This window comes from Gambusia affinis, linkage group LG18 (assembly GCF_019740435.1).
Source record: "Gambusia affinis linkage group LG18, SWU_Gaff_1.0, whole genome shotgun sequence".
Lineage (NCBI taxonomy): Eukaryota > Metazoa > Chordata > Actinopteri > Cyprinodontiformes > Poeciliidae > Gambusia > Gambusia affinis.
The window spans coordinates 10,620,886-10,645,163 of NC_057885.1; the positions used below are offsets into that span (position 1 = coordinate 10,620,886).

General features: G+C 39.6%; 1 protein-coding gene across 1 annotated transcript; it reads right to left on the reverse strand.

The window, feature by feature from the left end:
- Window positions 1–5,005: 5,005 nt before the first annotated feature.
- Window positions 5,006–22,631, reverse strand: mmp14a (matrix metallopeptidase 14a (membrane-inserted)). The gene is made up of 10 exons (XM_044097236.1): window positions 22,132–22,631; window positions 10,733–10,881; window positions 10,396–10,518; window positions 9,916–10,223; window positions 9,670–9,831; window positions 8,939–9,078; window positions 8,660–8,798; window positions 8,421–8,571; window positions 7,461–7,576; window positions 5,006–7,309 (listed from the first exon to the last, which is right to left on the reverse strand). Exons 1-10 carry the CDS (start codon window positions 22,201–22,203, stop codon window positions 7,002–7,004), a joined length of 1,668 nt encoding a protein of 555 aa, XP_043953171.1. The 5' UTR covers window positions 22,204–22,631; the 3' UTR covers window positions 5,006–7,001.
- Window positions 22,632–24,278: the final 1,647 nt, after the last annotated feature.

Below are 24,278 nucleotides of genomic sequence, written 5' to 3' on the forward strand. Positions count from 1 at the left end.
TAACCATGAGGTAGACTTTGTAGCTCGTCTGATGAACTGCAGAGTCGGAACACTTTGAACTCTACGTGACTTTTTGAGAACTGGCTCTGCGGCCTGTAATTATCCCCGTTTGCTGCTTTTTATACAAAAGTGCCGCATCAAAAATCCTCATTTCGAGCCACACAGAGACGAGAGATTCTTCTAAATCGTCTAGCGACATCATCAACGCTTCCAGTCTGTAGCTGAACGACGATGAGAGTCAAACTGAAGCCAAGGGCGCTAATAAAACAACAGTGGAAAAGCGTGCAGTGCCAGAATGTAGGTCACCCAGTCAGAGACCCAGGTTGAATTGCAAGCAGCCCATCCCGGCCACTTCCTGCACCGCCCGGCCACGCCGGACGGGCTCAGAGGTAAAATGGCCGACAGTGACAGAAAAGCAGAGGATGGTAAGGGGTGGGGGGAAATGAGGAAAAAAAAAAAAAAAAAACTGGATTGCAAGTTTGCTACCAAATGTCTGACTTGTGAGACAAAAAGCAGAGCGGATCAGTTCAGGAGGATGAAAACAGACGGAGTGAAGAGAAAAAGCTGGACAGCGTCAGAGGAGTTTGTCTGTAGCTCATCTTTCACTGCTGTGATATAATAAAACATCACCTCGTATTCAAGCGCTGCTATTTAGACGTAACAGGCTTGTGTGGAGCTAATTTTGTAAACATGGAGATCAGCTTTGAGAAAGGAAAGTATCTGATTACATGGAGCTTTCGGCATCATGCAAACCTCCAATTTAATCCCCATTAAAGTCAATAAAGTACTCATAATGCTTTATGACCTGAAATTTCAGATCTATGAAACGTCTTCAGTGTCTGACCTCTTTCTGTCACTGCTTAGGTCGACTGTCAGATGCTCTGGGACGTTAATGTAATCGACTACACACACCTCCATCACAGGTGTGCCTGTTGATCACAGCCACGCTGAACCATCTCCTCTCTAATTGTTTAACTTTGTTCCCCACTGAGCGTAAAAACTGACTGACGCAGAATCCATCTCCAAAGGTTTGTGGTTTGCGTGGATTTCTTCTACTAACATTCACAGCAGCTGAAACAAACACCGATAACATGCTGCAGTTCTCATTTATACATTTCTTATCCACATGTGTTCACTGAAACCAGAGCATAAAAACCCCACTGCGACAAACCTTACATTTAAGATCTCATTAACCTTTATTATCCCAACCTACATCGGTTTGGCTCCTGATTTCCATCACATTTCAGGGCTTTATTGTCACTTGACAAACGACTGAAATTAGCAACATGAACAGAAACTTTTATAGTTCTAGACATATAATTATCCATACAGAACGATATTTGTTCATTTCTATTTGATGTAGAGTTGTTTGAATCGTATTCTGGGAACCATTGGGCGTCTTTCCTGTGTTTGAGAACCACTGTTACAGTTAATTTAGAATAGATTTATTAAGTATTAACCAATGATAGATGGTTGGATGTGTGTTTTTTTTTATATTACCAATTGTAACTATACTCTTACAGTATCCTGCAGTGTCTTTGAGTTTTATACAGTATTAATCAGAAATGTCCCATGAGAGACATTCGGTGAAACAAATGGAAACTCCAGGTGACAGAGAGACGGAAAGAGGGCAGGAAAGAAATAAACCAGATGCTGAGAGAGAAAGGAAGTGTACTAAATGTGGTTTAAAGTATAAACCTTCACAGACATTGAAGAAAATCGTAATTTCACTCAGATGTGTTGCACTAGCAAAGCAGTTCAGGTGGTTTTGAATCTGTTCGGTTCGGCATGTGGAGCTCAACTCGCCTGTTTAATGGTTTCAATGAGAAGAAAGCGGCATGCACTGAGTTTAGCTGCATAAATGACCGAGAAACAGTAAATCTATTGTTGTCGCAATCCATCCTAAGCTGCTTTCACACGTAACCTTGGTAGGTTTCAGCGCCAAAGCCCACCGCTTCTTTTCTGAGGAAGTAACAAAATAGTTTCAGGTGGTCTGTTTGTCAACAGGAACACGTCCTTCTGTGTGTCTGTCGCATCTGCGTCGGAAAATGGAGGAAGTTGAGTCAGCCTGAGCTCAGCCAATGGGAGGACGGACTCAGTTATACGGACTCAGCTAAAAAGAGCTTTGTGAAGAAAAGAAAAAAAAAAAAAAAAACACACACATTTTGGGGAAAAGGAAAAACTATTACCAGTACTTTGACTGGAATTTTTATGTCTTCATCATAGTTGGAAGAGGAAGCGGTCATCGTGAAGTTCGTTTGAGCCATTCTCGGGAATAAACCAGAAGTGATGAAAAGTTGTCCAGATTCATTGAAAACACCAAAAAAAAAAGAAAAAAAGAGAAAGTATTTGTATTCATTGGACCACAAATTCCCATGAATTTTATATTACACATACACACACACACACCTACCCACACACACACACACGCACGCACACACACACGCACACACACACACACGCACACACGCACACACACACACACACACACGCACACACACACACACACACACACACACACACACACACACACAGTAGTTAAATGAAACAAAAATAATAAATGGGTTTAAATTTCTTCTTTCCAATTAAAAAAGACGTGTTTGATACCCTGTAAAGACAACCCATGTTGACCAGTTGCCTCCAAAAGTTACATAAATATTAAACAAAGTTAGAAAAACATGATCTCTTCAGAATGAATGAATACAAATGAGGCTTTAAGTGTGGGATCAGGACGGCCATCAGGGAGCAAGAAACACCCAAGATTTATTTCTGGACACATCAAACAATGTGCCAGTGAAATTAAATGTGACGCCGAGCCACAAGCTCATACTTTCCTCTTCTGTTTGTGACTCTTTACTTGAAGTTTGTGGTTGTTTACCGCGTAGCCGCCGGCACGTCAGGAGTTAAAGCGGAAAGGAATGAAGGGATGGAGAAAACAGAGAGCAAAACCAGACAAGACATAGTTGCGGATGGAAGGAGTGGTTTGAGGCTGAATCTCATAAAGGGAATCGTTTCCCAGAGGGTGAGGAAATAATGAAGGGAGGGAAAGCGATCCGCAAAAGCCTTAGCTTCGCCTGTCATCCTCTGATTCTGCAATATCTTTTCACAATCAGTTTCGCTTGATGTTTTTTAACCATACATTTTAAGCCACCACACACGCACACACACACACACACACACACACACACACACACACACACACACACACACACACACACACACACACACACACACACACACACACACACACACTCACACACACACACACACACACACTGTCTATACAGACACAAGCTGCAGCAGGCCCAGCTGAGGGGGAAAGATGTTTCTGAAATACCAGATGCTTGGCCGGAGCACATTTTTCTGGATGCTGTTAGCGTTCCATCACTTTTTCCAGCTCGGCTCCTGCGACACATGACTGCTGGCTCGGAGCGGCCTGCGGGGTTGACCTTGTCCAGACCGTGTCCAGACCGTGTCCAGACCGTGTCCAGACCGTGTCCAGACCGTGTCCAGACCGTGTCCAGACCGCTCTGCTGTGGGTCAGCGTCATGTGAGCGCCGCAGGAAGAACAGCTGGAGTCAAGCTGCTGCCCCTTGTTTATTCACGCCACTCGGTCAAGAAACTGTGATTTTTTTTTAATCATTGCATCTGAACACAAAGTACATTTTTCTTTTCTGTATCTTGATTTTGAGATGTAACGCACCAACGTAGGCTGTCAGAGGAGCTCTGAAGAATTACTTTTATGCATGCGCTCAGTGTTTTTACTGACGTTAGATGTGATGTGACTGAACCGTTCACCTTTTGACCTTTGCAATTTCCCCCCAGGTTGATCTCTACCTGGAGGATGTAAAATACTTTTGTCTCTCCTTGACTTCTAAGTTTAAGTATTGTAAATAATGTTAGAACTGCATCAGAAGTCATTTAAAATTGAATCAACCAGCCAACATAGTTACATCAGCAGACACATTTAATTTTTTTAAAATAAATTATTTAACTAATGGAAAAGTTAAGGGACAGATTCAAAACAGTCAAGATGATTTAAGCGATTGGATCCAATGTCTCTCTGTTTATTTTCTATAAACATATTTCTATTTAAACAAAATAAACATGTACCATGATTGTTCTTTTAAACCATATAGGATTAAATGATAAACAATCTGGGAAGTTTTTCTAGGGTATTTACAGCGCTGGAAGATTTTCAGTTTCTCTGATTTTACTCTTCATAGGTTTATGTTTGAGTAAAACGAACATTGTTCTTTTATTCTATGAACTACTGACAACATGTCTCTGAAATTCCAACCAACGATTTAGTCTTTATTAGCAGAAAATGAGAAATGGTCGAAATATCGAAAAAGATGCAGCGCTTTCAGACCTCAAATAATGCAAAGAAAAGAAGGTAATGTTCATTTATAAACAACAATACTGATGTTTTAACTCAGGAAGAATTCAGAGATCAATGTTGGGAAGGAAACAAGGTTTCATTGGGGTTCAGTGCAGTGGGCTCTTCATTTTTTTAAGTGGACCCATTCACATTGAAAGTGAAATCTGCTGGTTTTCTGGAAATCTGCTCTTTTATTTCTCAGTCCTTTCATTAGCTTCATTTCCTTGGAATTAAAAAAAGAGGAAGCCGAATAAAAATAAAATTGACCTTTTCCCTTTCTTTAATCTGTTCATTATTTCTTTGACCGCGGGAATCTGAAGCAGTTAAATGATCCGGGCGGAGCGTGAAACGTCCCCCAGCTGGGAAAGCATGCAGCTCAGAAAAACAGCAGATGTTGATCTCACACTGAGGAGGATGATGTCATTCCCCAAAGTTTGCTTATTTATTTTGTGCTATTAGAAAGCAGCTTATTTTTATCTAACAAAAAAAAACCCCAGACGAACCAGGGATGATGTCGTTCTCCAAAGTTTTTTGTTTTTTTTTATCAGTTTTGTGCTATAAAAAGTTGTTTATTATTATCTATCAAAAAACAAAAACAAAACAAAAACAACAAAAACAGACAAATGAAAAATCTCATTCCGCTTTATTTATAAGATCATCACAAATATCATTACCATAATCATTGTCATTGATCACTGCGCACCGTCGGAGTTGAAGTTCGTAACCAGGATGTCGGATCGTCTCTGAAATCTGCCTGAACTCACATTTCTCTCATCTGATTGGAAGCTGGGCTTCATTTCCCTCATTGTCATGGTAACGCCTCTGTCCAGCAGGACTCCTAATGACAACACATAAAACCAAAACAAAAACCGGACTTTCCCAACAACAACAACAACAACAACAACAATAATCATATTTATAATGACAATTTAAAATGAAAAAAATAAAAATAAAAAAAATAATAAAAATTGCACCGTATCGTGGAAACCATTTTTAGCTCATGTTTAAGAATAAAGAACTGGATTTTCAAGTTAAAGCGTCACATTTGAAAATCAATTTTCCATCTGACTGCTTGCACTGAGTCTGTTTTAATGCACATTTTAATGCCTGAAGTTTGTAATAGATTTTACAGAAGTAAAGCAGGATTCCTGAACTGTTTTATTTTATTTTATTTTTTTAAGGCATTTTGTTTTTTGGATTCATTTCATTTTCTCCAGCATCTCATACGAAGTCTGACCGACTGATTACAAAAGTTCAAGTCTGCATAAGTTAATACCAATGTCCATAAGTGATAAGCTGCTACACACAACTCCATCAAACCCATCAATCTTTACAAATAATAATATTTATCACAATGATAATAATAAATGAGCATTTTTATTCAGTAAAAAGAGAACAGAGTAATAAAAAAAAACCCACATCGGTACCAATAAACAAAAAAACTATTTTAGTACCTTTTTTTTTTTTTTTTTTTTTTTAGTAAAACTTCTTCTTTAAAACATTAATTGTTGGAAAACTTACACTTAAATTTTGGATCAGATACTTACAGTTGAAGCCAGATATTTATAACAGCCTTGAAAACGTATAATTCTTAATGCCTGAAATTAAAACTTCCCTGTCTTCAGTCCGTTCTAATGAGCAATAATATTTATAGTAAGTAGATAATAGAATAAAGAGATTTTGGCCGATAATCCAGCGGGATGAAAGTCTCCAGACATCAGCCAGGAATTTAAAGTTTGATGAAAGTTTTTGACTTCCAGTCTTAGCGCTAAGCTAGCTTCAAAGTGGCTTTACGGAAAGTAAAGTTGGTGTTTTAAAATGTGATCAACCCGATTCAGCTGAACCGGGTCGGTCAGGAGGAATGGGACAAAATTCCTGCAGACTAATGTGAGAAACTTGAGCAAGTCATTCATTTCGAATGACAATCCTACCAAATCCTAAGAAAATTTATTTAACAAAAATCCATAAAGAAACAAAAACGTCCCACTTTTGGTTTGTAAAGTGTATGTAAACATCTGGTTTCAGCTGTACTTCTGAATCTAACTGTATGAAGAATACTTACTAACTAACGTACTTTCTGTGCTGATTTTGTACTAACTGTCTCGTTTTAAGCCTTTAACGTGAACTTTAAAGCAACCGTGTGAAGATAAAATGTTTTGCTGCAGAACCTGAAGGAAAACAATGTCAAGATGTTTAATCTCTGAGGAAAGTTGAACAGAAACAAAAGTAAATTGAAAGGGAGAAGAATCAGGCAGCAGTTCAGCTGGAGTCGTCGAGATAAAAGTGAAGGAATGGGTCTTTGATCGTTTCCCTTATAGAAAGGCAGGTCTGAATTTCTCAACACAAACAGAACATGTAAATAGTTAAAATACAAATATACTTTTTCCTGATTTCAGTTTTATGGGCGTTTTTTTTTCTTCTTCTTTTTTTTGTGGCACTTACAAACCTCCCAACACGTCGTCTCCCTTCGATGCCCCCAGTCGGTCATTCTTTCCCCACACAGTTGCATCGCTCTCCTCCTCGATCTCTCGGTTCCTTCAGATGCCTCCCGTTCTTTCGCTCTGTCCCTCTTTGTGCAGTCTGTCTGTCCGTCAGGCCCCCCCCGTCCCCGGCGCGCCGCCTACACCTTGTCCAGCAGCGATCTCTGACAGTAGAGGAGGCGTCGGGGCGTGCCGTACTTCCTGAAGAACAAAAGCGCTCCCAGCGTGAGCAGCACCAGCACCAGCAGGAGGAGGGGGATGACCACGCCCGCCACCCAGGAGCCGCCCTCCGTCTCCTCGATGATGATCACCGTCCGGCCCTTCTTGGGCTCCTCGCTGTCACAGCCCATCCAGTCGCGCAGCACCGACTTGGGGTAGCCGGACTCCACCTTCATGTGCTGGTTGTTGAACTTCCAGTACTTGTTGGCCTTGTAGAAGTAAGTGTAAGCTGAAGGAACAGACAATGCAGAAGAGGACAAATCTTAATTTCCACAAGTTACTCAGTTGTGAAAAGAAGGGAATTGATCACATGAATTCCAGTATCTTCATATTTGAAGAATATTTAGCTCATGCACTGACAGTAAAATGTCTGCACTCACATCCATCTTCACTCATGAATGTAGCTTTAATGTTATCTGGGGCTCCGCTCCACTTGCTGATGGGCTTTGGATAGTCGCTGTGCACTCTGCGAGTCTGTTCGTTGAAGCGGTAGTACCTACACGTGAAGGAAACAACATGCCATCAATGTAAACAGAAACAACCGCGACGATGTAAAGACATAACACATTGAAGAAACAACTGTTGTTGTTTTTTTAAGGTTATATGAGTTTTAAAGGAGTAAAGGGACATCTAGTGGCAAAAATGTATATTGCAATCAACTAAATATCATCCCAAAGGTTAACTTTGTGTCCGGTGAACTATTTTGGTCTTGATTTAGCCATGTGGTTTTTGGTCTTTATCACAATAAATGAACCAACACATTTTAATGAAGAGCCAGGTGATTTTTTTTACATTTATTTTTTAATAACATATCTTTATGTTTCAAAACGTTTGTGATGAGTTTTGCCCTTATTGGGTCTTTGAGAAGGAAACAGACCCACAGCTTTTTGTATCCACCATGAAAGTTTTTATTACATTAGGAATCAGTCATTTACGTTTGTGATGGTAGTAAATCTGATGGTTAGTACGAATAATTGCTAACTCAAACGTGCCTTTCATTGCTGCGGCTTTCTAATAACCATTTTATTACTAAACCTGACCTAAAACATGAAAAACCAATTTAATACATACAGAAAGGTCAAAATTATTTAGCTACATTTCATTTTAAAGGGATTGTTAGGCGTGTCAATAATGTGTAGAGGAATTTTGTTGAAAAATTACATGTCAGTGATTAAACAACTGTAAAAAAAAAAATAAAGATCCATTCATCATTGATCCCGGATGTATCCGGGAGGGTGATACATCTGTACCAATGTACAAAAAATATGTTCAAAAAGTGGAAATGAGGGATCCTGAGTTTAGTGAAACTTCATCTTAAGTTCAACAGAAGCAAAACTCACTGAGTTCCCTTGAAGAAATACGTCTGTCCTGTTGGCGTGTAGAAGAGAGCGGCGTCGATCTTGTCTTTGGGGAGACCGGTGCCCAGGTCTTTAATGCTCTTCGGATAACCCTTCTCCAAGGTGGACTCGCTGTAAACCCAGTATCTCTCACCTGGACACAAATATAACCACAACACAATTAATAAACTTACAACGAAAGCAGTGGAGGTAAACTTGCGCCGGTCCCAGGAGGAACGTACCCTTAAAGAAGACAAACTTCCCATCATTCCTCTCGTACGCGGCGTTGATGTTTGAAGGAAGGCCCTTCCAGAACTGACCGGCTGGCCTGGGATAGCCGGGTAAGACCTTGTCGTTACGCAGACGCCAAAACCACTTGTCCTGCAAACAAAGACACCAAGGCTCATTTCTGCCCTCTTCTATCGCCAAACACGATGCTACAGTTGTTTCAATGCCGATTAAAGTCTAAAAATAAAGCAGAATAAATGAGCTGATGCAGGCGATGACTTCACTTCCTGTACCTTGAAGACAAACTTTTCCCCTCTCAGAATGGCGATGGTGTCAAAGTGTCCCTCGCAAATGTCGGGGCCTTCGTCGGGTTTGTCAGGCTTGGACGGCTTCGTGGGACGAGGAGGAGGAGGGGGAACTCCAGATTTGGAACCTGAAGGGAGATTCAGAAAGAAATGAGAAATAGTTTGTTTGATGGCAGGATATTTATACACAAAGCTGGTTTTATGTGAAACATGACCGACAGGAAGAACTTAAGGAATGAAGTAAAAGTAAGAAAGGACACATGGAAGGAGTAAAGGAAGAAAAATAAGGAAAAAGAAAGAAAGGACAGTGACAGAAGGTTGGATCAGTTTAAGGAGAGAATCACACAAGGAAAGAAGGAAGAAATGTCAAGGAAGACACAGGGAACAAAGGACACAAGACAGGATCCAAGCAGACTGTTTACAAATTGTTAACACCAGGGAAGATGAAAACAAGGAAAGAAGAAGTTCAATAAATAAAGAAGAAGATTAGAAAATGAGGAAGAAATGACTCATGGAAGTTAGAAAATTCAAAATCTTTGTAGTGCAGTCTGCAAATAAAAATATTTTCCATGCTCTTCCCCCTCCCCCTTTTATCCAGACCAGGAAAATACTGAAATCGAACTCCAGGCTGAACCCGGAAAGTGTTTTATTTCAATGCTTAATTTTTATATCCTCATCATTAACTCATCAGCAGGTCATCCTGGAAGTAAACCACCAACCATAAATAGCCTGGATGCCGCGGCGGTCATCGTCCGGCAGCTGGAAGTTTTCTGTTTCGAACCACTGGTAGAAGGGGGCCATGATGGCTGAGGGGTCGTCGGAGTGCTCCAGACCCAGAGCGTGGCCCAGTTCATGGACCGCCACCAGGAAAACATCGTTTCCTGCAGAGAGACAGAGAGACAAAAGGTGAGAAATGCTTGGGTAGATTTAGTTTTTACAGCAGCAGATCATCGTTTTCCTCTTACCTCCCTGATCCACGGTGCCGGTGGTCCACGGTTCGGCCAGGTCAAAGTGCGTGTCCCCACCGATGCCGTTACCAGGGAAGTAAGCGTGTGCCAGGAAGCCGCCCTCGCCGTCGAACGGGGTGCTGTCTCCGTGAAAGCCGTCGGCGAAGGACAGCATGATGTCGGCGTACTTGTCGACCTTCCCTCTGATCTGGCTGAAGGGAATCTCCCTGAAGGTGAGCGGGATGGCGCTCTCCCAAACCTTAAAGGCCTTTCGGATGGCGTCATGCGTGGCTCTCTCGCCCACTTTGGGGGTGTAGTTCTCTATGCTGCCGGGGAGAACGGAGGACAGACCGCTTGAGAACAAACCAGGCAAAACTAACAGATCACAGACCTGAAAATGTTTCACTTGGTGTTTTGTTGGGGTAAAAGCTGTTAAATCGTCTTCATTTGCACCAAAGACAGTTAATGAAGCAGAAGAAAATCAGTGGGAATCCTGACCTGAAGGTGACCTCAGACTTGTCCCACTTCAGACCTTGCCTCGCATATCTCTTCCTCCTCAGGTTGGTTTTCAGCTCTGGACCGAACTTGTCCGGGACGCCACACCGCGGCCGACTCATCGCTCTGGAAACAGCGTGAATAAATATTTATATCTAGGTTTAAAAACAGGAGTAATATCCCTTTAACTATAAAGAAGAAGAAAAAAAACTCTATGGTTAAATTTCTTGCAATTTGGAATGCAGGAAATAGCTATTTAGCATTTTTAAAAGAAAAGCAAAAAGCCCTAAAGTATAAAGGACTTAAAAAAAGCAAACAACATTTCTGAGTCAGAACTCACTCTAGCGTGTTGGTATCTATGGTTCCGGTGACGGTCAGTCCGTAAAACCTCTGCATGGCTGAGATCGCCGTCTCAATCGACTGCGGTGAGCGGATGGCCTGGGCTCTGACGTCACCCGGAGGCAGGTAGCCATACTTCTGCAGCCACGCCTAAGAAAGTGAGGCATCAACGAAGAAGAGCAAAAGAAAGATTAAGACTGAAACTTATTTCATTGATCTCAGTGGGGAAATGTGCTTTTTATGGCAGCGTACACCAAAGCAGGAACTGCAAGTCAATGACACACATGGGCAGAAAATAAACTGCCTTTTCTGTTGGCGGTGGCTGAACATAAATAGTCTCTTGTTAAACCACAAATTAAATGTTTTTATTTTATTTTATTTTTATTAAATCTTACTAGCTACACCCAGAATTAAGAAACCATCCATCCATCCGATGTAGCTGCCTGTCTCCAGTGTTCACTGGCAGGGTGAAAGGTCACCAGTCCATCACAGTGCAACACAGAGACACACCGGACACGACTCAAGAAAGCACTTAAGTAAAATTTGTCTGACAAAACGAAGGAGACCAAAAAGCCTCAAAAGGCAAACCACATTATATCTGACCTATAAATAATCAAGACAAGACGTCGGTCTGTCTATCGGCGGTTATGATGTCATATCTACAGCTTTGTGACGCCACCGCATGCAGATGGAAACATACGATACGTTAATACGAGCGACCAGCCTAACAGGAAAAACTCAACGCGCGTCCAGAAGGTTGAAAAAGTACCAAGAACAACATCTGAAGCGCCGCAGGCCCCACTAGCCTCAGTTACAGTCAGCGTTCATGTTTCACCAATAAGAAAGAGAGACGGAGCCAAAATGGGACACCTGGGAGATTTCTAAGGCCAAAACCCCTGCTGACCAAAACAAACATAAAGGACACGTGGATCTTTTTGAAAGGTTGGTTTCTTCTCAAGTAAAAGTGACAGAATTTCATCAGACTGAACGTGAAACAGAGCAGAGGTGGTGTGATGGTCTGTATTCTGTTTGCTGCTTCAGGATCTGAATGACTTTCTGCAACTGATGGAAGAACAAATTCTGCTTTTTGTTGGAGAATCCCCTGGAGGATTCGGAAACTCAGTTTCTGTTCAGTTATGGAGAAGATTATCCAAAGCAAACCAACGAGTCTGCTTTAGGAACGTCCCAGAAAAAAAGCAACTTTTAGTAGTGGCCTAGTCAAAGTCTGGACTTAAATCTGATTGAGATGATGTGGCATGATGTTGAAAGGGCTGTCCACGCATAAATGAGGCTGAGGCTTACGATCCGAAATATTTAAGTCCGACATTAATGAAGAAATAAAGGGTAAAAAAACCCTTAAATTTGCACATTTATTTAAAGGCAACTCTTTATTCATTCTGTGAAATTTTTTATGTAGGTGTGAAAATGTTTCACAGATCACCTCTAGTAGGGACTTAAACAATTAAATATGAAAACATCTTAAAGTGATAACACACAGAGTACCTTTTACTGAAATATGACATATTTAGGATCCAATTTAACGTGACCTCTTAGGCTGTTTCATCTTAACATTGAGTATTTGACATAATAAATGGCTAATGTTGCCATATATATAGCGACGGTGTTATTGAATATTATGAGTCATGACTTTTATCTGTAAACAACTTCAAAACACAGATAACGGCAGAGAAAGCAGGCATTCCCCAGTCCTTTAAACATAGCTGAATCTGCAGTTTTAATTATTTCAAACTGTAAAAGCAAAACGTACTCTGGCGTGTCACTATAAATGTTCACATAAAACAAACACAATAGAACATTTCATTTGGAAGCTGCACAGTCAAAAAGTGCTCCAAATAAGTTGATAAGATCGATTCAAACACAACACCAAGCAATAGTGTTTTTGGAATGCTTTGTTTTCCTTTTTTATTTTTTTATTTTGTCATATTTTGATTAATCGTCTTTTAAATAAAAACTCCTGAAACTCACAGCAATTATGTGATTTTGCCAAAAACAGAAGGGCTGGGCCTCATAAGTGAGAAGCGTGGGCATTTGTCTGATCCCCCTCGGTTCTCAGTTTGTCTGGACCTGCTTCTCTCGGCTCAGACGAACATTATGAAGATGCTGGGAAACAAAGTGTTTGTGTCTCTGTGTTGAAATAACTGGTTAACCAACGGCAACGTATTAACTATGCTAAATTCTCAATCTTACTCCTTTCTTGTGATTCATTACCCCGTTTACGAACTCTTTAAAGCGAAACCAGCTCCTAAAATGTCCCTGTGATGGATGCTGAACTCGTTGAGGGAAACTTTATTGTGGGTGAGAACGAGACAGAAGAACTAGAGCCAAATTAGACACACACTCTGTAAACACTGATGTCATTTTAGTCACGATGATCCAGAAATCTGTCTAGACAATCGTTGCCAAAGACAACTGGCCGCTCCGATGGTGGGGAAAGAAACATTTCAGCAACATTTGAATTCTTCAAAGCTTGACCTGCAGCTCTACCAGCTACCATCTTTGTCTGCTGTCCTCTGTCGACGTGTCAGCCAAAACCACAACTATTTGTGTTAGCAAATTAAATGGTTAGCCCTCTTTTTCCATCGTTTACAGCTGGTGGTCTACCAACACACACTTTCAAAAGAAGAAGAGAGTTTCAGATTCAAAGACATGTAATTATCCAACTCCTGGATCAGTCGAGACACAGTTAGCTTAGCATGAGGGCAGGTCATGGGCAGCTAGGCTAATTCCCTTCCCCCTTTTTTCTTTCATCAAATGTTAAAGTCTCAGACTGACATATCTAACTTTCTCTTAAAAGTAAATCAAAGGGCTTAATGAGGGTTTGTTGAGAAAAAGATTTCAGTAGTTCATATTTAGCGACGCTAAAGATGCTAACAACAATGCAAGCTCTTTCAGCATCCACAAGCTACCAACAGCAGACTTAGAAACTTACACTTTATTATCATCGCACAAAGACACGGCAGTGAATTTGACAACCAGATGTAGCTGCTTTGCTAACAGTTTAGCCGTTCAGAAAAATACTGAAAAACTACAAGTGGCTACATACACACACATGTTACTGGTGCAGGGAAAGAAAATGAACGTCTTTGTGTCGATAGAAGATCTATATTCTAATATCTATGTAAATATAGATATGTACATATAGATGTAGAAATACCTTTTGCTCTAGTTACAGAGCAAAAGGTAGTTATATCTGCTGGAATAACTATCGGTTTTCAAAGCCTGGAGACAGAAATGCTTTGCTCGTTCTTTTTTGAAAAATATTACAATCTCAGTCAGATTGGATGGAGAATGTCTGTAAGGCATAAGCTTTAAAGTTTTGCCACAGATTATCAATACTTTGATTTTGACTAGGCAACTCTTCCAACATAGTCAGATTTTTTCCAAAGGGTTAACACACATTTGCGTCTCTACCACAAATTATCTAGTGCTATTCCAACGGATTCCTTCTTTAGCATCCTCTAAACCTCAGTTATCTTTCTTTTTCCACCATATGTGCTGCTTTTCTCTTCAGGCCCAGAAAACAAGGAAGGCGAAGCAGAAGGATGGAAATGTAGAAACCGACTCGGACTACCAGGCCATAGAGTACACAACCTGTGCACACACAGCCACTGTTAGTCATGTGGTGAACCAGAGAACAAGGTTCATTTATGACAGGCTGCAGAGGGGCACCTAATCCCCCTTCTCTCCATCTCTCCTCACTCAGGCTAACAAGTTCTCCGGGATTTCTCAGGATTATTTAAGCACCTAGTAAATTTATTTCATCCACTGACTCGCACAAGTTTACTTTCTCTGTCTCTAGGCTGACTGCACCTAGTGTGCCCTGTGGCTCCAGTCTGATGACGTGTCTGCTTCTATAAAAACACCCTTACCACAAACCCTCAAGACCTCCACTTCTCTCCACTGCTCCCAAACTACTCTGCACACCGCCGCCACCTCCGGCTGGCCTTCCAGGTATCCCAGCATGCCCCCCTCTCCTCTGCTCTGGAACTCCCAGCAGCCTCCATCAAAGCTCCTATTTATCCAAGCTTCTACATGGCTGCCATTGTTGGCCAGATAGCTTACTACACGACCATGTGTGGTCAAAGGGCTGGCTGCTAATTTGGTAAACACAACGCCGGGTCCTACTCTGACGTGTGGTCTAGATATATATAATGCACCAGCAGCGAAAGAAGACCAATCTGAGGAGCAGATGCTAGAAGTCAAACAGCTACGTTATGTATAGATCCTGTAGCGCCGCCATAACCGCATTCTAGGAAGAATAATTCAGAATCATCCCTTTCTTGTCGCTGAGCAGGAGAATCTGAGTCACAGCAGCAACAATGGACAAAAAAATTAACCGTACAAAACAGAAGATAGGAAATAATTGATGGAAAGGTTGAAAATGTAATTTGGATTAAAATGTTAAGAAATGTGTGCATATTGTCTTGTAAGACAGAACATAAAAAACAAGCTGTAAGGTGTAAGCTAGTAAAATCTGGTGCCTTTTACAGGTTGTTTTTAATAAAAAGTCTATTTTTGATTTGTTTCATGCAAAACATGCTATGTTTGCTTCCTTAGCTTTTGCAAGATGAGTAATTCTTGGGTGTGGACCGACAACAACAAAACTGTTTGTCTACTTTAGAAAGTGGTGTACAATAACACTCCACCATGTTGATGTCCTGTCTGTTTTATAGGTTTATTTGGTGTAGAGAAACTAAATCAATCCAATGGTTTATTACCAGGCCTTTGAAGAACTTGTTGATGTGGTAAGGAGGTAGTTCAGTTGTGTGAACCAGCTGGATTGGAGCAGAAACATTCCTAAAACCTTTCAGAACTGGATTCAGAAGCCCAACACTCAGGGTGTGGGGCAAACAAATCTCACTTATGAATTCAATATGGTTTATTATTTAAATCACCATTTTTTTTTTCCATTTGCCTAAACATATCACAAGCAACCATAAACTGGTATTGGCTGGTTTCCACTAACGCTCCAAGGTTTTATAAAGTTCAGGTTTCAGAGCAAATGATGAAAGAGAAGTCGCTCCTCCTTGCTGCCTCTCCCACCTGTCCATGCACACTGCAGTTGGGTAAAGAAAGGTTTTTAGCTTGTTTCCCACAAAAGGTAAAATTTGTTTGGGTGAAAATACTTCCGGACTCAGATATAACGATCGGTCATTGCTCGGAAACTGAAGGAGAGCAAAGCATCACTGTAACCAAGGTAATATAGTTTTTAATCTACAGCTGGCAAACTAAGAGAGTCACTAAGCAGGGAAATATTAGTTTGTTTTGCTTCCAGAACTGCTGCATATAAAATATGTCAAAGATTTCCATCAAAGCCACTTAAAAATAATAGTAAATTTAGGAGTTTGGTCTTAGAGTTTGTTACAAAGCTAGTGAAAGCTTGCGGGAAACTATTGATTGTCACCACATGCTGATCAGCGACTCGACTGAATTAATGTAACCAGGTTGTTTTATAACTAGTACAGAATTTGACTTTTTCTGTGTGATTGACCTGAAAGAAACATGTCTGTACATAAATTAGATTTTTTTGTTTACTTTTTTTGTATAGTACCTTTAGAGATTTGCTGTGAGTATTTTAAAAATGTATCGCACTTTAATAAAATTTGTTTGAATGGTTTTGCTTTAGTCTAAGTAACAAATGATACCATGGAAAAAAATTTTATAAACAGATGAATCAATGTAAACAGAGAACAACTGTTGCTTTTCTCTTCTATATAATCATGTTACAGACTTCAAATTATTTTTCTATCATTGTGATTCTGTTACTCAAAGTAATAATTTAATGGAAATCTGACACTGACTAATGTTTCATTATTTTGATAGTGATGCTACGTTGAGACGCTAGCAGGCTAACTTTACTGCAAGTTCTCCATTTATCTATTATTAATTTAGTCAGAGTACTTCAGCAACATTTTATGACAGAAAAAAATCTAAAGAGTTTTTTGTCACAAAAGTAACAACAAGAATTTGCCCCATGTGAAGCATTCATCATCAGTGCAACAAGCCAACAGCAGCATCTCTCACACAAACAAGCTGGAGGTTTCCAACAGGTCTACAATTAAAAACGAAAAAAGTAAAAAAAAAAAAAACATCAACCCTGAACCACCAAATTGGTATTGTGACCATGATGTCGTGCATGACAAATGTTATTCCCCTGTTGGCTGTCAGCCATCACATGTAGGCGGCTGCTATGCTGTCCTACAAAATTACTCACATTCTTATGAGAACGGTTTGTTTCCCTGAATCAAAATAAAACGAAGTCAACCACAAGTTCCTGCAGGCTCTCTGGATGTGATGAATCAAAAAAAAAAAAAAATCCCAAGCACTTTTCTAGGTATTGCTGAAAAAAGGCGACACGTGGGAGGTCGGCGTTTGTGCAACAGGAACCATAAGAATACGACTGGAGATGAGATAGAGATTAGGTAAAGGCTTTTAAGCTTTTTCTTTCTTCTAAATGTCGTTGAGCAAACATGCACAGACAAGGAGAAGCTGATCCAAAAAGACAGATTAAAAGCGGAAAGACGCAGAAGTAAAAGTATTTTAAGGAAGAGTGGACGGAGACAGAGGAGTCGGGATTTGTGTTTAAACTGAGTCAGTTGTTCCTCTCTCTCCGTGCCAGTGGAAAAAAACCACAGAATTCAGCTCATGAGTGCCCGACTTTTATATTACCCTCGTTTCTTGGCATCGGTCGCCCAGTTAGCACTCACATCAACACTATCCGACATGGTTTCCAGTTTATATATGTATATATATCCTGGTCAAGCTGGTCAAACAGTCCAGTCCGCTTGACGATTCGTTCCACATAATGTGCAACTGGAAATATTAAAAATACCACAAAAAGTCAGTTTAATGAGATGCATCCAGTTTCTGACCTTTTCACACACATACTGCGTTTAAACATACAGAGATTTACCCTTTAATTCACTTTATGGAATACTTTTAAAAAAAGAAATACATTTACTGATTTTTAATTTACTTTTTTATTTAGATATAAAGCTGTGACTAATGGAGTTTTTATGTTCTCCCTGTGCATTCCTGGGTTCTCTCTGGGTACTCTGGTTTCCTTCAACAAAGACTGTCATTGAATACTCTAAGTTGCTCTCAGGTTTGTGTGCATGTTTATCTGTCTCTGTGTTGCCATGTGATGGAAAACCAATAATCAATTTTACATCTTTCAACAGTTTTCACTGTTTGGAAATGTTCACTTTAACTACATTTAGAGTTTGTTGTTCACCCCAACGCAAGTCTCATCTTTCTTTTGAGGCACAGAAAATATTTCTGTCTGCAACTGTAACGTCTTTACTCTATTGTGATGATGTAGCTTCTATAAACGCATCTTCATAATGTTAAAGGTTTGGGATTCATCACAAGCTAAAATGTCAATATTCTGTATTCCAGCATTGGATGTTCTGCTTTGTTGGTGCCAATAATTGGCACATCCTCCTTTCTAAAGCGATCCTTCACGTCTCATATCTAATATCCAACATCCTTCAGTTTCACCGTATTCCATCACAAAAACTCTTCCTACTGACAAATATTCAAAAATACTCCAAAATCATTTATTCACTTTAAACAAATAGTGTTAGATTTGGCCGTTAAATAATTTGATTGTTCTGTTAACTAATTGCTGCACTTTTAAAGTTTTGGTCATCGTTCAACACCCTTTAACGATGTATAACTTTACTCTTGTGTGTTGTGTTTCAATGTCGTTTTGAGTGGTTCTTTTTGGATTCCCTTGTAAATTTGGTTTTAAATTTCTCTCCGTCTTTCCTGGTTTAAAAAAAAAAAAAAGACATAGTAGGGAGAAATAAAAACAAGATGTCAGCTGTTAGGAGTTTCCCCTCAGTGTGATTCACCTCTAGGTTGCTTTATGGCATTTCATCATCACAGATTGACTACAAATAACTAATATTGCATTATTACTGATACCAATAGCTCAAATGTTGCATATGTGTAATAAGCTTTTTCGCTAATAAATTGCTGCCAATATGTATTTAAACACATGGAAGTGAGTATTTAGAGTATATTATTCGTGTTGGTGTCATTAAACTTCATTTGAAATGATCCATGTTTGATTTCTAGGCTGTTTTTTATGATCACGTATGAAAAATGCCAAAAATAGCACTTTCTATGATACCTCAGTGATTTCTTTTGGTTGGTAAAATCTTAATAAAGGAACAGAGAGAAGAAGTGAGTGAAATTATGACATAAATGTGTTCAGTTGACTTGATTATTATTTAGCAAAGGGAAAACCTTCCTAACAAAAACCTTCCAATCTGCTTCTACAGGCTGTGATTTAAGGTAATTTTCTATAATTTACTCATGGTCTGCTGTAAGTAAACACTGTTATATTTCTGCAATAAACAATATTTAACAGTATAAGTTTGCTCAGAGTTATTTTAATTGGATCAGGAGAAATACACTATGAGTTCAGGACCACAATCTGTGGAAAGAGGAGGAAATATAAAGACTTTGGAAATTGATACATTGCTAATTAAATGTTTATGATTATTGAGAAATACATTTAAAAGCGGTGTTTACAAACATTTATCGTTAAACAAGTGCTCTCACTTTTTGACATGTTATTTATCTCTCTGTCCTTGTCAAGCAGCGTATTATTCTAGAAGCTGAAACAACTGATGGATCATTTTTATTTTCCAATTAGGACTCACTTAGGTTTAATTTGCTTTCAGGTTTGTGCATTAAATTATATCTGTGTGCATTTAGGCCAGATACTGCGTCAGCACAGTGAGAACCTAACCAGCTGAGAACCTGAAGCCAAAACCTCCCTGATTGCAGCTTTTGATCAAAAATCATCCAAGAATGAACCTCTAGAAATTTCTTTCATGTATCCTGTAACACCATGCTGGACCTCCAGCATGGCAGCTCAAAGAGAGACGTCTCTTCCTTGAAGTGCATCGGTTTCCAATTAGAGCAGCTCCAGATGATTATTTTCACAAAGTGACAGCAGCTGCCTGTCAAATCAGCAGGCATCAGGCCCTGAGCAACGCTTTCCTTTCATGCTACATCACCAGTTGTGATAAAAGCAATCCAGTCCAGATGTGGTTTAAACAAATCTCTGATCCCAAGCCGGGGTCGTAACACGTGTCTCCAAATGCTAATAAGAAATCTCAAAACTTCTTGTTTTTTTTTAGCCAGAAAGTAAAGTTCCTGCCGCATAAGACGTGTTGTTTTCACAACTGACCACTTCCTTTGCTCACCAGCTCCAACTAAGCATTTTATTTAAGTCGAGAAAGCTTACAAAGGCAAAAAAGGGTGAATGAAAACAGATGCTGGAGAAGCCTTTTTTTATTTTCTAAGAATCTTAAAAGTCTGCTCTCTCTCTCTCTTGGTGGGGCTCCTCCTTTCACTCGGCATGGATTAAGTGTGTCTGCTGGTCATAATGAAGTCAGAGAGGGAACGTCTGATGTTGAGAAACACAGATAAATCACGCATCTTTTCTGCCACTTCAGCTTTTTTTCCTCCCTTAAGTCTAAATTAAGAAATGTGTTCCTTCAAAAACAGTAATAAAAAAAGAGCATAACTTCCCTTCAGCTGAACATTTGTTTTAGCTGAATTGTTATGTCGGTGTCGTTTGGTCCAACCCAAACAGGAACGCATCTAACTTTTGATTACAGGTTTTGTGCAATGATGCAATCCTAAAGCCATAATTACTAAAGCTTGTCTTCGTTCTCCATCGATGCTGAGTGAAGCAGCATCTGCAAACAACAAACTATATTTTCATCTGATATGTGCTTGAAAAACCCCCCAAAAAAACCACATTCCCTGAAGTGTTATAGTCCCTCAGAGGAGCTGTGTTGGTGCAGGGCAGGCTCCAGGTGCCATCCTGCAGCCCTGAGCCGCGCTCTTCTCCCCGCTGTGTTTACAGACATTCATCAGTGTGTCAGTGTGCGTGCTGCAGGCCTCTAGTAAACCAGCTGACTTATCCACCTCGTCTGGCTTGACTCACACTCCAGCCGCTTGCGGTCAGTGACTAAAGTCTCCGTTGGCTTTTTCATGCATCCCGTGTCCAGCGGGAACTGCAAAACATCCTCTTGTAAATACGTCCAGTAATGCTGATTGTTTAATTTTTATCTTTTTGGGGGGAGGGGGAAGAATTGGGGAATGTCCAGCAAATGAAGTGTTTGTTTTGTGAGATAAATTGTTATGACATGTTATTCCTAATTTGTGCTGAATGCTGCATATTTTTGCAGAAACAGCTGCCAAACACTCCACTGATACTGACCCACTTTCACATTTCCCCATCCATCCATCCATCCATCCATCCATCCATCCATCCATCCATCCATCCATCCATCCATCCATCCATCCATCCATCCATCCATCCATCCATCCATCCATCCATCCATCCATCCATCCATCCATCCATCCATCCATCCATCCATCCATCCATTCGTTTTGTATATAAAGCTTGGCCACTGTAGGCTGCATATTTACATTGAACTGTTGTATTTATGCATTAATGTGCAAAAAATGTGCAAAAAACGGTAACACTTTCATGAATGATTATGACTTCTGTCATGAAGTGTCACTCGATAAATACCGACTCTTTCAATGCAAAGTTGTACTAAAAGTTGCATTAAAAGTCCATTAAAATGGCCAACTTTGCATTATTTTGTAAATAATGACACTTTCAATGCAAAGTTGACTTTTTAATTGAAAGTCAATGCATGTTTTAGTACAACTTTGCATTAAAAGTGTCAGTATTTATTGAATGACGCTTCATGACAGCAGTCATAACCAGTCGTGAAGACTCCTTCGTGTTTATGTCAGTCTTATGCACAACCCTTCAAATAAAGTGTTACCAAAAAAAACCAAAAAAACAACTAATTGAAAAATCTGGATGTTTGAGTGGAAAAATACATACAATCACAACAACATAACGTATTTTTAACTTTATTTCTACTCGTTGACGTTATGAACCTGGAATGGCAAAACAGAGACCCTGATTGGTGACGTGCAGGACGCCCATGGTCAGTCATTTGCAACATTGCACAAAAGATTGCAGATTTAAGTGTATTAAAGGGGAACCAAACTGCAGCCTAGAGTCTCACACCTGAATCCATATATTCTGACTGTATCATGTTCACTCTGTTGCTTTGTTGTGAATTCAGAGCAACCTCCAGGCCTCCAGTTTATACAGTCTGGCAGATGAAACCTATTACACCCCTCCTCACGTACACACACGCACACACACTCCCCCCCCCAAGAACAAAGCAACTCAGCGGAGACTTCCTAAGAGACAATCAAAACCATGAAACTCACTGAGTACAAGATCCCAAAGTAAAACTCAGTACCTGTAAATATAACAATTCACAGTTTAAAGAGAATAGATCACATCTTCCTCGCTTCGCTTACCTCAGCTTTTAGTACATTTGCGTTGACAGAGTGCAAGCAGAGGAGACAGCAGGCCAGGCTGAGCAGCTGCATTCTGAGGACTGCAAACTACCTCCCAGAGATTCAAAGTTCTGGAAAGTGACGCCGAACTCCCTTCAAAACACAACGACGATAGATGAAAAAGAAGATAAAATTAGGGGGAAGGGAATAAAAGGACCGACGTTGCTTCAAAACGTGGCAGGAAACTTTTGTCGACTCCGGCTGGACACTTGAAGCAACACTGCACAGTTTCCCTGCGCCAAAAGCCGCTCCGCTGGAGTCAAAAGCTGGAAAAAACCGACTCACGGAGCGCTCTAAAAGCGTAAAAGTAAGATGCTGGAAGTGCAGTGTGAACTGAAGCTTCGCAGTTTGGCCTCAGTTTTGCTCTCTAAGGCTGCCCGCAGCTTGTGTGGACGTCGTCCGTCCACAGAGAGAAGACCGAGAGATGAATTTTCCCTGAAGGTCCTCCTCCAGATGTGCGCACTTCGTTTGCGCATTGCACGTTTTTACGGAATATCTCTGTTTTACTTCATAACAACACCCAGCAATGAAGGGCAGAGTAAAATATGCCTTATATATATATATATATATATATATATATATATATATATATATATATATATATATATATATATATATATATATATATATATATATATATACTTTAATCAGTGGTCTTTAATTAGGTCAGCTGTGAAAAGAGAAAATACGTTTGGTATTATTTAGTAATTTTTTTAAATCAATTTTCTCATTGATTTACTAGCAATAATGAAGCAGTACAGGAAATAATGTCACATAATGTACAGTATTTGTACATTATGTTTAAATAATGTTTTAATGTCTCAAAGTCATTATGTGTCTTTAGCCAGATATTTATTTTGTTTATTAGACCGGGCCTGGAAGAGCCACTTGTGCTCAGCCTTTAACTGCTTGCCTGATGTCTTAAAATGTTGCTTTATTATTTTCTAATAATATCATTTATTTTGTGAAGAGCACCTCACAGTTTGAATGGTATTTTAAAACTTGCCAACTCCCCCCCATTTCCTCTAAATAAGCTATTGTTCATTCTGGTTTCACACTTCAAATTTAGTTTGATTACATTACATCACACATCTGCAAATATTAAGATGCTTTTTTTCTTTCTATGCATTTGCAGACTGTAATCTGGCTCTTTATGCTGATTTTGGAGTAATGGCCTCTTCCTCTCTGAGTGATGCTTCAGCTCATATAAGCACAGAACTTGTTTCACTTTGGATATTAAAGCTTTCTCACCAGCTTCAGACTGTAACATTGCAAGGTCTCAGACTGATAGACACATTTTGCACCAAAACACTGGAGAATCTTGTTTCCTGAACAGCACAGTGGTTTGATTTCTTCTTCTTTTTTATGCTTGTGTGGACTTGTTTGAACAGGTAAACATGGCACATTCGGGCACCTTCAGGTATGAGATTATCATTCCAAAGGATAAAGGAGATTCGTGGAGGTCCACAGATCGTTTCCTGACATCTTAATAGATTTCATTTCTCAACCAGAATACAGTGTTTAACATTTTCTGCATGTTTTATTCAGTATAAATATCTACATAAAGTTGTATCTAATATTTTGATGAGTAACAACGGTGTGAGATGGCTGTGACCAATCAGTACTTCCCTCTATAATACATGAAGAGTGACATCATGAGGGTATAAAACATGGGAAAACTAGCTAAGGTTATGTTTCTCTTTGACGGTTTTATGTTATTGTTAGCTTAAAGCTAAAAAGAAGAAGATGAAACAGCAGCAACAAAATCCAATTTCTGTTTTGACCACAAAACAGCTTGTATTTCAATTTAATATTCTGCATTTCAAAAATAACTCCTGATTTTGCTTGTTTTGTTATCATTACTGGTTTATGATGGAAAAGAGCAATTACCAAAACATTATTCACACAAATACCTTTTCAACTGTTCTCTGCAGAATCTACTTGAAGATTTATATTTCTGTCACATAATAGAATAAGCCAAAAGGTCGTTAAAAGCATAACAAAGAGTGAATATTCCTTTTAGCTATAAGAAAACAAAAGTAAAAAAGAATGAATTAATAGGGAAGGAAAATACTACTTCGATACTTTTCTATTGAAGTAGTATTTGT